General features: G+C 37.3%; 1 protein-coding gene across 1 annotated transcript in view; it reads left to right on the forward strand.

The window, feature by feature from the left end:
• LOC123231816 (cytidine monophosphate-N-acetylneuraminic acid hydroxylase) overlaps positions 1–13,203 on the forward strand; it is a 70,263-nt gene that overhangs the window by 20,915 nt on the left and 36,145 nt on the right. The window contains exons 4-6 of the mRNA XM_044658122.1: positions 1,657–1,766; positions 2,639–2,829; positions 8,133–8,280. Coding sequence (XP_044514057.1) covers positions 1,657–1,766; positions 2,639–2,829; positions 8,133–8,280 — 449 coding nt within the window. The remainder of the gene's footprint in view (positions 1–1,656; positions 1,767–2,638; positions 2,830–8,132; positions 8,281–13,203) is intronic.

Consider the following 13,203-nt stretch of genomic DNA (forward strand, 5'->3'; position numbering starts at 1 on the left):
TAACAGCATTTTTTGTAGTGGCAAAGAATTAGACATTGAGGGGAAGCTCATCAACTGGGAAATGGCTAAAAGAGTTGTGGCATATGATTGTGGGAGAGTACTATTGTGCTATGGGAAATGATGAGAGGAAGGGATGATTTCAGAAAAATCATGAGAAGACCTATAAGAACTGATGCAAAGTGAAATGAGAAGAAATAGATCATTGTGCACAGTAACAGCAATGTCCTAATGATGACTAACTACTCTGATTAATAAAGGATCCAAGACAATTCCAAAGGACTCATAATGAAAACATGCTATCTACCTCCAGAGAAAGAACTGATGAATTCTAAGAGAAAATTGAAATACAATTTTCTGACTTTATTTTTCTTGCTTTTTAGTTACATGGCTAATTTGGAAATATATTTGTATGATTTAAAATATATAATTAAATGATATCAAATTGCTTGCCTTCTCAGTGTTTGAGGGAAGGATAGGAAGGATGGAGAAAATTGGAAATTAGAAATTTAAAAAGAAAAGAATGTTAAAAATAATATTTTCATTAAAAAAGAAATGAGAGATAAATTGAGTGCCATATTATTGGAATACTTATAGAATATTTAATAGCATTATTTATTAGCATTAAGGGGGAAAGACCAAATGGAATAATTATGCTCACTAATTAAAAATTTAAATTTTCTTAAATATGAAAAAAAAACTTTTAAAATGTCCTCCTTGGTGATATAAGGATGATATTAGAAAATAAGTATTGTTTTATTAGTTTAGAGATAAGAAGTAGAGAAGCTGGCTTGAGTTGGAGTTACAAATAGAGCTGAGAGGGAGTGTTAATTTCAACTGTTGGCAGTTGTAACTGTTATTCTATGACAGTTACATGCTCTAGGTGTGGCATTCTGACAGTTGGCTTCTGGCAGTTGACAGAGCCACATGCAGGTTCTTTTCTCTTGCAGGGCTAGAGAAGGTAACATCTTTGCCTCTCTCTATCTCTGTCTGAGTGAAAGACTTGAAGGAGGGGAGTGTTTTCTTTTCCAGCTTGGGAAACACTATTCATTTATGTTACTGTGTATAAATTGGTTAAACTCTGAAAAGACCAAAGAAAACCTGGTCTTTGGTTTGGACTCTGAGTCTGTGAAGGCTCAGAGTCCTAACCTGATTCTTGCTGAGTCTCAACCAGCTAGCCTTGGTTATCTTTATAACTTAAAGGGGAATTTAAGAATTATAGTGGTACTTTTAGTTAGAATAGTATAAATTTTGTTAGTTAGATCAGGGAGGATTAGCGTAGCCTATGAACCACAGGAGAAGAGGTTCCTTGCAGAAACTAGGAGTTTATTTGGGTGGAGTTAGAATCCCTTAGAATCCTTTTACCCTTATATATGTATTAGATAAAAAGTTTAATTTTCTATACAAGAGTCTCTTTAGTGTTCCTTGCACCTGGCCCTGAAGCTAAGTTCATCTTTGAGCTTCACTTCACTTTGCCACTGAAGATACTTTTGAATAACATTTATCAAAAGTATCAGAATCAATTTTGAACCTTTATTTTCCTCCTATCTGGCTCTCCTATTATTGTTTTATTTTTACAGTGAAATGAATCTACTATCTCCAAATGGTTTTTCTCCTCCCATTAATTCTAGTGCCTTGTTATTTCTGTTTTGATTCTAGTTGTTGAAATGGATGAAAATAATGGACTTTTGCTAATAGAGCTGAATCCTCCTAACCCTTGGGATGTAGACCCTCGCTGTCCTGAGGACTTAGCTTTTGGAGAGGTGCAGGTAATGATGATGAAGAGGAGGAGGAGGAGGAAGAGAATTTTTATTGTGTTTTGAAGTTTGCCAGGTACTTTGTATGTATTATCTCTTTTGAGTATCACAACCACTCTGTAATTCAAAAAACTTTAAATGATTTGCTAATGGTCATACAACTAGTAAGCATCACAGACAGAATTTGAACCCAGTTCTTCCTAACTTCGAATCTTCACTCCCATAACCATCTAATGCTTAAATTATGCCTCATGGTATAGCAGACACTTTGTTTTTGTTTTTAAGTTTTATTTTTAATATTTTCCTATAGTTACATATTTCATGTTCTTTCCCTCTCCCCCAAACTCCCCTAACCCTGCTTAGCCAACACACAATTCCACTGGGTTTTACATGTATAAAAAATAGTTGGACTAGAGTTATCGTTTAGTGTCTACATCCCCAATAATATCCCCATTAGCCCATGTGTTCAAGAAGTTGTTTTTCTTTTGCATTTCTACTCCCACAGTTCTTCCTCTGAATGGGGTTAGTTTTCTTTCTCATAAGTCCCTCAGCCTTGCTCTGAATTCCTTGCGTTGCTATCAAACATTTTGGAAGGAACTTTGTTCAAGATTCTTCTTAATGTGGGTATCCCCAATCTGCTAACCTTGGTCATCTTCTCTTCTTCTATACTCATTTGCTTGCTAATCCATTCGCTTCCATGGACTTTAATTTTCTATTAAAAATTCCTCTTTTACTTAACCTGTAGGATTTTACCAGATCATTCAAAGGAAGCATCATTCACTAACATGTCACACATGGCAAGTTTGGCCTAAGTAATTCATTCATGAATAAACAATAAAATAATAATTTTCATTTCTATTTTCTTTGTTGATTTACCTTTCTAGGTAACATACCTCACCCACGCCTGCATGGATCTCAAATTAGGTGAGAAGAAAATGATCTTTGACCCTTGGTTAACTGGTCCTGCCTTTGCAAGAGGATGGTGGCTGCTCCATGAGCCTCCCTCAGACTGGCTAGAAAGGCTGTGCCAAGCAGATCTAATTTACATCAGTCACATGCATTCTGATCACTTGAGGTAATTCCAGGGGCTAGTAGAAGAGTTAACTTGTCCTTTAGGCTTTGGTGATCTGTCAAACCATAAACATTTTTTCAGTTATTTATGTAATTGCTGCACACTCTAGGTTCAGTGTGTGTGGCACCTTTATCCTTTTTCAGAATAATTTTATATGTCTTTTCTTTCTGAGAGAGGTGTTAAGAGGAAGGAAAGGTAAAGTATATTTAGAGAAACTGAAAGAGTTCTAGCTCTGCAATCAGAGGCTCAGATCAAATCTCACCACTGATATTTACTATTTGAATGATCTTGGGCAAATCATTTAATTTCTCTGAGTCAGTATCCTCATGTGTAAAATATGGGATTAAATGATCACTAAGGTCCCTTCTGCTTCTTTTCTATGATCTTGTGGTCCGATGGACCTTGCTCCTCTCTCCATCACAAGTTTTTCTAATGGAAGACATTGAGAAGCATCAATCAATATCCACTTTCAGTAGGTTTTTAGATAGTTCAATAAAGAGATGAATATCACTTCTTTTAAGCCATGCCTCATTTGATCCACTCCATCCCATCATGTATGTTGTCATTGCAGATAGGACAAGAACTCAAAGAGTGCAGTAGGAGGAGGAATGAGCATACTTTACTATGAGAATGACTTATATGCTATTGAATAGAAACCCTTCACTAAAGTCCAATCAAGGCATGGAGGCAGTTCTGGGATCTTTAAGACTTCATCAGCAAAGTGGACTTGGCCATGAACTAGGGACCAACCTAGCAAACTCCAGAGGGTCATCACAGGAAGAATATTCATCAGATGATAGTTAAATTAAATCTAACCCCCTGTTTGGGGACAAGAGAGCAAGCAAATGGAAAGTTTAGGGAGCTAATTGCAAATCATGGACTAGGAGAAACAAAGGGAGTAGACTGAATTAGGTAAGTAGATTTGTGGTTAACTTCTGCTTGCTTTTATCTACACTATAATTTAAAGAGATGTTGATTGTCAGTAAAAGGCAACTGAGTGAATTATGGTGGCCAATTCTGAGAAAAGAAAGGCAGCCTGCCTTAAGGAAATTAATTAACCGTCACTGCATAGAGGCAAACAGGAAATTTGTCGTATCAGTTAACCACAAAAGTTAGACCTGAGACAAAAAAAAAATGGGGAAATGTGAAATAAATAATGACACAATTAGATGGATTCAGAACTGGTTGACAGGCTGAACTTTAAAATGACTGGTTATTAAAAATTCCATCTTAATTCGAAAGTTCTCCAGGGTAGAGGCCTGTTCTTGGCCTTGTGTTATTCAATATTTTTGTCAAGGCTTGAACAGAGATGAATGACATCATTATTTGATTTGCCAAGGTTACAAAATTGGGAGAGGTAGGCTATACGGTGGAAGGAAGAGACAGAATTCAAAGAGATAGTGATAGTAAAAAAAAAAAAATGGCTAGGGCAGCTGGGTAGCTCAGTGGATTGAGAGTCAGGCCTAGAGATGGGAGGTCCTAGGTTCAAATCTGGCCTCAGCCTCTTCCCAGCTGTGTGACCCTGGGCAAGTCACTTGACCCCCATTGCCCACACTTACCACTCTTCCACCTAGGAGCCAATACACAGAAGTTAAGGGTTTAAAAATGTAAAAAAAAAAAATGGCTAAAGCTCTTAGGAAGAAATGTAAGAGAGGAATATAATGTCTCCCGCATAGGTTAAAAAATCAATTTTGTGGGTATAGGATGAGAGAGAAATGGCTAGATGACAGTTTATTTGAAAAAGATCCTCTGATTTTAGTGGACTTCAAGCTGTATGTCATAGAGTTCTCCAAAGGGCACATTCAATTTAAGACTGCATTAAGAAAGACACAATTTCTGAGTTTAGAAATGTGGTTTTCCTGCTCCACTCTTCCTTGCTAAACAACACATGCAATATTATTTATTTTCAGTTTAGGACTTATAGGAGCAGAAGAGAAGGGAGAAGGGAAAGGTACGAGCATTTCTGATTTATTTATTAAGTGCCAACTATATGCCGGGCACTTTGCAAAGTGCTTTACAAATGTTATCTTATTTAATCATCTCAACAACTCTAGAAGGTAGGTGTTATTAATAAGCTCATTTTAATTGTTGTGAAACTGAGTGACTTGCTCGGAGTCACCCAGCTAAACTGGAGAAAACCTTCATAAGAAGTGTCTGAGGCTGAATTTGCACTGTTCCTGACTCCAGATCCCAAACTCCTTCCACTGTACTACTTAGCTGCCTCTGGACATTCACTATCCTGAGAACATCCACAGGAAGTCAGTCAAAATGGTGAAGTCTTCAAGTCCATGTTATATAGCAATCAGTTGAAGGAACTGAACTTGTTTTGACCAGAGAAGAGAAGGTGAAGGGAGGCTAAGATTGTTGTTTCTCTGCTCTGTTTGTCCAGGGAGGGCAGGTTAGAGACAGTTATTTTGACCAATTCTTTTGGATTCTTGAGTGAGTTCACCTTCCCAGAAATAGCCAACTCATCATGTCTTTTGAAATATAACAAATTTATTGGCCATCAACGCAGTATAACAGACAGAGCTGGGTCTGGAGTCAGGAAGACCTAAGTTCAAATTCAATTCCAGATACTTACTCGCTGTATGACCCTGGACAAGTCACTAAACTTCTATTTGCCTCAGTTTCCTCATCTGTAAAATAGGGATAATAATAGCATTCCTTTGGTTGTTATAAAGAACTTGTGTTTGAGGTCACAAAGAAGATCAAATGAAATCATAATTTTAAAATACTTTGCACAGTGCTTGGCATATAATACTATACAAACATTAGCTATTATTATTGTTGGTCACAAGCACACTTAAACTGTTCTTATCATGGAATCTTCTATTACAATCTCATCGCACTGTTCAGGTAAGGCTAAGAGAATTTCCAGGGCAGCCTCACCCATTCCATTCACCAGGTCCATAGCATGAAGTCCAATGAATAACAATGGTGGGTGCTTTTCTCAATGCGGAAGAGTACTCATGGATCAGTGAACCAGATCCCAACAGTTCCCAGTTCCCAGGAACCCCGGAAATGATATCAAATAACTCTCACAACCCTTAAAAATGACTAATAAGCCATCATCTAGGGTTCTATTGACACTGGCAGGGAACTGAGATAAGCGGATGTTTGTTGAATTATGTCACTGCACATAAAGATCATACTGTGAAAAGGAAGGAGAAAATCACGTCTCAAAACCTCTTCCCCAGATGCTTCCTTTAGGAAAAGGAGAAAAGAATTCTTTGTTAAAGCAGGGATTCATCCAATTGCCAAATTTCTTTCTTTCTTTCTTTCTTTCTTTCTTTCTTTCTTTCTTTCTTTCTTTCTTTCTTTCTTTCTTTCTTTCTTTCTTTCTTTCCTTCTTTCTTTCTTTCTTTCTTTCTTTCTTTCTTTCTTTCTTTCTTTCTTTCTTTCTTTCTTTCTTTCTTTCCTTCCTTCCTTCCTTTCCTTTTTCTTTCTTTTTCCTTCTTTCTTTCTTTTTCTTTCTAACTTTCTTTTCCTTGGCTTTTCTCCAACAGAATAATACTATCAGATCCCATTTGTTAGTGGGATAATATCCTTATTTTTAATGGTATTATAGAATCACGGCCTTTGTATGTAGACTAGATCAATACTAATCCAAACTAATAGGAGGAGGTGGTTGATTTTGTAAAATGTTACAATCTCTCTAATCCCAATAAAGAAAAAAAATGGGAAAAGAAGAAAAACAAAATGGTATATTTAGGAAATGGCAATTTGACATATGAAGGTTAATTTTGTTGGGTGCATCTATTGTTGAATTTCACTGATGCTGATATTCATTGTGATTAGTTTTATTTTGGTCTCTCCTGAGGACTGAATGAAAAGTCTCTATTATGGAAAACTTTCAAAGAAATGAAATGTGAAGTATTGTGTGTTGAGTATTAAGTATAATTATTAAGTATGAAGTGCCTGAAAGAAGATTTGGAGGTGAAGCAAGGATGTCTGGAAACTATGATTTTTATCCATGTGTGGAACTCCCTAGGAATACATCTTTGTTATTGCAGATCAACAAATCCTTTGGGACTTCTCTTGGTAGAGTTCACTAGGGCTCTCAGAGGTTAAGTAACTTGCCCATGGTCAAATAGCTTGTATGATCAGAGAAAAAACTTCAACCCAGGTCTTCTTGCTTTAATGATGACACTCTATCTCTATGCCATACTACCTAATATTAAACAGATGTAAGTACTAATTAATAAAATCAGTTAATTTAATAAAAAAATAATTCACAATAGGTTTCAATCCACATAACTTATAGAAAATCTCTGTCAGTTGAGTTGGGAAATGATTTGCGTGTTTTTGATTTGGAAGGCCACCACTTTGCACACCCTCAAAGTCTTTTAATAAAGAAGAATTAATTTGTATGATCAGTAACAAAAGGATTATTTCAAGAACATTTAGATTCTTGAGCCTTCAGTTTGATAAAGATGACTGATTTTACCTCATTCCCTTTATTTGATGCTAAAATCTACAGAGAAAAAAAATCTCTGATAGCAGTGTCGGCCACATAGTGGACAACCAATAAATATTTTTAGACCAAATGACCTGTATCTGAATTGTCACAAAATCGATTTAGTGAAGTTAAAATAAAGTTCATAGGACTATAGATTTAGTCCTGTAAGTGACTTTAGGAGTTAATTAGTCTAACTTCTTCTTTTTACAGATGAGTATATTGAGACCCAGAGAGGTTAAGTAAATTACCTAGCCAAAAAGTGGCAGAGCTGGAATTCAAACTCAAGTTCCATGACTCCAAGCTCAGCTCTATTGCCATTGCTCCACATTACCCCACCACCATTTGACCCCCAATTGGCTAGTGATGTTGGCTTTACAACAAGGCCAAAGAATACATACAGATCCTTTCAAAGGAGTCATTTCCAAAATGAGACTACTTTATTTTTTTATTTAAATTTTTTTTTATTTTGAATATTTTCCCATAGTTATATATTTCATGTTTTTTCTCTCTCCCCCAAACCCCACCCCACCTCATAGATGAGGCTACTTTAAAAGTGCTTCACATTCTAAAAAATAGGTGTACATTCCCTCAGTCTTTTTTCCTAGCAGACCTTTACTGTTTATGGCAGAGGGAAGATACAACCTAGAACCTATAAATCAGGTTGACATGTGAATCTCAAGATAAATGAACTCAAATATTGTAATCTTCCTGAAAATTCCCATTCATTCTATGCTGAAGAAAAATCTGCTTTTATAATGCCTAACCTCTATGATAACAGATAGAAAGGAATATATTGTTTCTTATGATGGATGTTTGTGTTTTTCACCCTTCCTACCCTTGAACCTAGCTATCCTACCCTGAAGAAGCTTGCTGTCCGAAGACCAAACATTCCTATTTATGTTGGAAACACAGAAAGACCCGTATTTTGGAATCTGAGGCAGAGTGGCGTGCCGTTGACCAACATTCATGTGGTGCCATTTGGCATTTGGCAGGAGGTCAGGCAGTTGAGTCTGTTATGCAACTTTAATTGATGCTTTTTAGGGGGTTTGCATGTTGCAATGATGGTAATTTTAGATTTAAAACTGATTTAAGGAGATAATTATAAATCTTCGCCTGCTTCATGTTGTATAGAAACAGCCTCAAGGTGAGTTTCATTTTTGGGTGGAACCATAATAAGCCTTATCAAAGATTAGTTTCCTTTTTCCAAGTCTGGACTGTGGAAATATATTTAGATCAATAAGAGCCTTCTTGATCCATGTTTCCCTCAACTATCAGCCCTTTGAACTATGTCTCCTCCCTTTCACTTTTTTTTAAATTTTATTTTATTTTAAAAACCCTTACCTTCCGTCTTGGAGTCAATACTGTGTATTGGCTCCAAGGCAGAAGAGTGGTAAGGGTAGGCAATGGGGGTCAAGTGACTTGCCCAGGGTCACACAGCTGGGAAGTCTCCCTTTCACTTTTAATTTTGATAAGATTACTTTTGTTTGCAGTTACTTTCAACCCCATCCCCACTTTAAATTTATTTCTCAATCATTTGTAATCTATCTTTTGTCCAGGCAAGTCTATAAAAATCTGCTTTCTTAAATATAATCAATCATAATCATACTATCTACTGGAATTTTCTCAGTTATCTTCCTTGATTACTCTTTAACATTGCAAATAACACATTGACTTATTAACAAACACTCATTAAGTCCTTATATGGTAGTTAAATCCCAGGTATATAAAGAAAAAGCAAGAATAGTACCTGTCTTCAGGGAGTTTTTAGTTTAAAGGTGATACATCATATATAAACAAAAATATACAAGGTAAATAAAGAATTGATGGAAGGTGAAGTGGAAAGAACCCCTGGCAAAGATGAGACTTAAGATGAATCTTAAAGGAAATCAGAGAGTTTATGACTTGGAGGTTGGAAAGAATGGTATTCTTTGGAATAGCCAGTGCAAAGGCACAAAGATGGAGTGTCATAATCAAGGAAAAATGTCAAGATCTCTTTATCATCTCTGATAATCTGATAAGGACAGTTTAGTTGATAAGGAAATAACGATGGGACACAGGAGTTGTCTTTCAGCTCATACTTCCAGCTCTGGGTCCAGGAGCATGGAGTTTATTATATATATTTCAAGACTCATTTCACACAAAAGCACCACCTCGAAATTTTGCAGATGTGCAGAAGTTACAAATTATGTCACATTGAAACGCAAAACATTGGCTTCAGAATAGACCAAGGCCAAGGCGGAATTTTGACTAGGTTCTTATCAGAAAGCCAAGTCAGGGAATATTTTTCTCAGGGTTGAATTGCCCCTGCTAAAGTTTTGGCCTTGGCTGTAGCTGCATTACTGGGAAAAGGGGAACAGTGTTTACCCTTTAAATTCAGGTTTTCTAGGAACTTAAAGCTTTTCAATAAGGCCACAATACTTTTTAACAAGAAATCACAAGGATCACAAAAGGGGTCAAAAGAGGAGTCTCAGATTTTTTATCTATTCTCTTATTGGCTTCCCACAGAAATAGACTTTGGAGAAAAGTGTAGAATGTAAGAACACTGAAAAATTAAGAAGGGGCTGGTTCATGAGAAGCCTTAAAAGCTGAGTAGAGGATTTTATATTTGTTCCAGGAGGTTATTGGGAGCCATTGGGATTTATTGAAGGGATGAGGTAAGAACTGATAGTGATATTGTCACATTTACATTTAAGGAAAATTGATTTACCAGTTGAGTTAAGAATGGATTGGAATAGGGTAATATTTGAAGCAGGGAAACCAAATTTTTTAAAGTTACTGGAATAGTCCAGGTGAGATAGTGATGATCAGGGCTTGAACTATAATGGTGGCTGTATTAAAGAAAGGGATATATATGAAAGTTGTTATAGTGAAAGCAGTTACAAGAATTTGGCAAAAAAAGATTGAGTAGATGTGAAAGTAAACAAGAGAGTGAAGTTGAGGATAACATCTAGGCTTTGAATCTGGTTTACTGAAAGGATGGTGGTACCCTCAACAATAACAGGAAAGTTCAGAAAAGGGAATGAAAGGTTGGAAGGAAAAATAATAAATTTTGTTCTGGATATATTGAGTTTGTGATGCCTATGGGATATCCAATGTCCAAAACAGGATGTGGGAGTAATAGTAAGGTCTCATGATGAAGGCTGGGGATTATAAGGTGTGTCAGCACAGCCTTCAACTGCTCAACCCTCTGCATTGTTGTGAATTGGGGAAAGCCTGCTCCATTGTGTTGTTGGACCAGTCTGGAAACCCAGGAAAGAGATAGGAAGTAATTAATCCTTCAGTGGCTTGCCAGACTCAACTTTTCAGCCAGAAGGGTCTCCTTGCTATTGTTCTCTCAAGCCTATCCATAAGCTTAGCTAGGAACCAGGAGGAGTTAACCTTGATAATCTTTCCTACCTTGACTTTCATGATATTGAATTATCTTTATTCTTCTCCAACTTATCTAACCACTTCTCTAACTCTTGCTAGTTCTTCTTTTTTCCCCAAATGTAGATGTTCTCCAACATTTTTTCTTTAGTCCTCTTCTTTCCTCTCCCTTGTTGATTTCATCCACTATCAAGACATTAACTACCCATGTGTTGGTAGTTCCACGTGTTGGTGTCTTCTGAATTTTGATCTCTAACCCATCTCCACACCCAAGCTTCTTCCCAGAATTCTAGTTAAAAGTTCATAAATTTAGAACTGGAAAAGACCATAGGAGTCACTTAGTATAACCTCCTCATTTTTTCAGTAGAAAAACTGAGGTTCACAAATAATAAGTGATGTCTTGCTCAAAGTCACATATGTAGTAAGTGGCAGGAATGGGATGTGAACATAAGTTCTCCAAACCCAAATCCAATATTCTTTTTCAGCTTCCGGGTTAAGATAGAGTAGAAGCAGCATGCTTCCTCTCCTAACCCACACAGATAGGACTCCTCAGGAAGACATAAAAATCAAATCCAGACAAATGAAGGGACCCCACAACAGGGCACAGCATTGAAGGTACATGAGATAGGGGCATTTCCATGCTATAAGGGGGTGAAATAGCTCTCACTAAAACGTGAGCTGCACACCCCCCCCCCCCCACACACACACACACCACCTACAGTGCCAAAGCCAGCGCACAAGAGTTAGAGCAAGTTTGGGACATTCATTAAGCTCTTGGCAGCTACATGGGATCATCAGGGACTGCTCCTGAGAGCAGCAAGACTTAAGACCCCAAGAAGCTAAAGAACTCAGACTTTGAACACAGACTTTGAGTGCAGGCGCGGATGTTGAAAGCAGGCGTAGACCTTGAATGGGGACCCAGTGCGGAGGGGTGCATGACTGTGGAAGCAGCACCCTAAGACTGTTAAAGGAGCCTTGGGCAGAGGAGCAAGCAAGGGGACCACCAGGAGGCTTGACCCTGAGAACAGCTAGACTTGAGACCTTAGGCGCCTAAAGAGCACAGACTAACCATGGGCACTAGTATAAAGCTGAGAGGGCGCATGCCACTGTGACTCAGGTGAAAACTGCTCCACAGCTCCATAGGCAGTGAGCCTGTCTGCCTCACCCAGACCTCTGACTAAGAAAGAAATAATAATAATAATGGCAAGCCATGCAGAAGAACCTCCAAAGAGAAAGATCAAAAAGAAATCTTTAACACTCAATAACTTTTACACAGAAAAAAATCCAGAAAACAGAGCAAATGGCAGAGGATAACAAACAAGTAATCACATCCAAACCTTCCCCCCAAAATGAAAATTGGTCACAAGCTCTTGAAGAGTTCAAATCTGAGATCATGAGAAAGATGAAAGAGATTTGGTGATAGAAGTGGAAAACAGCTCAAAAGGAAATTAAGAGGCTAAAAGACAGAAACTCACAATAGGAGAAAGATGCCCCAAAATCAAATTAAATGATAAGCAAATTGGAGGAAACCATGAAAAAACAGAATAGACCAAATCGAAAAGGAAAATCAAAAGATCATAGCAGAAAACCAGTCTCTAAAGGCCAGAATTGGGCAAGTAGAAGCCAATGATTTCTCAAGACAGCAAGAACAAATTAAGCAAAGTCAAAAGACTGATAAAATAGAAGGAAACATGAAATATCTCACTGAGAAATTGACAGATCAAGAGGACAGGTCTAGAAGAGACAATTTGAGAATCATTGGTCTTCCTGAAAAAGCAGAAATAGAAATTTGGACTCCATACTACAAGAAATTATCCAACAAATCTGCGCTGATGTTCTTCAACAAGAGAGCAAAATAGACATTTTAAGGACCCATAGATCACCCTCTACACTAAACTCTGAAAAGATAACCCCTAGGAATATAATAGCCAAATTTAAAAGCTTCCAAGTAAAAGAAAAAATATTACAAGAAGCCAGAAAGAGACAATTCAGATATCAAGGAGAACCAATCAGGATCACACAGGATCTGGCAGCCTCCACACCAATATTCTTTTTCCTGCCTCATTCTTTTTCCCATGTCCTTTGTTCCTCATTGCCTGACTCAGGCTTCCCTTGAGTTTCTTGTAAGCACCTCTAGTTTTACATGTTCATAACTGAACCTACCTTCTCACTTAAGACTGCTTCTTTTCCTGACTTTTCTCTTCCTATTAATGGCACTACCAATCCTTCCAATCATATCTCTAGTTCTTTGAGTCACCTTTGACTCCTTTCTTTCCAACATTCAAATATCAGTCAAATTCTACAGATCCTACTTCCAGAATGTCTCTTGAATCTATTACCTTCTGCCCATTCATTCTACTTCCACCATAATTCAGGTCCTCATACTCTCTCTTCTAGACTATTATGATTGCTTCCTGGTCAACCTTCTCATTTTTGTTCTCTTGCAGCTCCAATCTATCCTCCATTGCATTGCCATTCCAACATGAAGCTCTATTCACATTATATCCCTGCTCAGAAATCCCCAACAGTTCCCCATTGCTTACAGATGAAAG

This window comes from Gracilinanus agilis, chromosome 1 (assembly GCF_016433145.1).
Source record: "Gracilinanus agilis isolate LMUSP501 chromosome 1, AgileGrace, whole genome shotgun sequence".
Lineage (NCBI taxonomy): Eukaryota > Metazoa > Chordata > Mammalia > Didelphimorphia > Didelphidae > Gracilinanus > Gracilinanus agilis.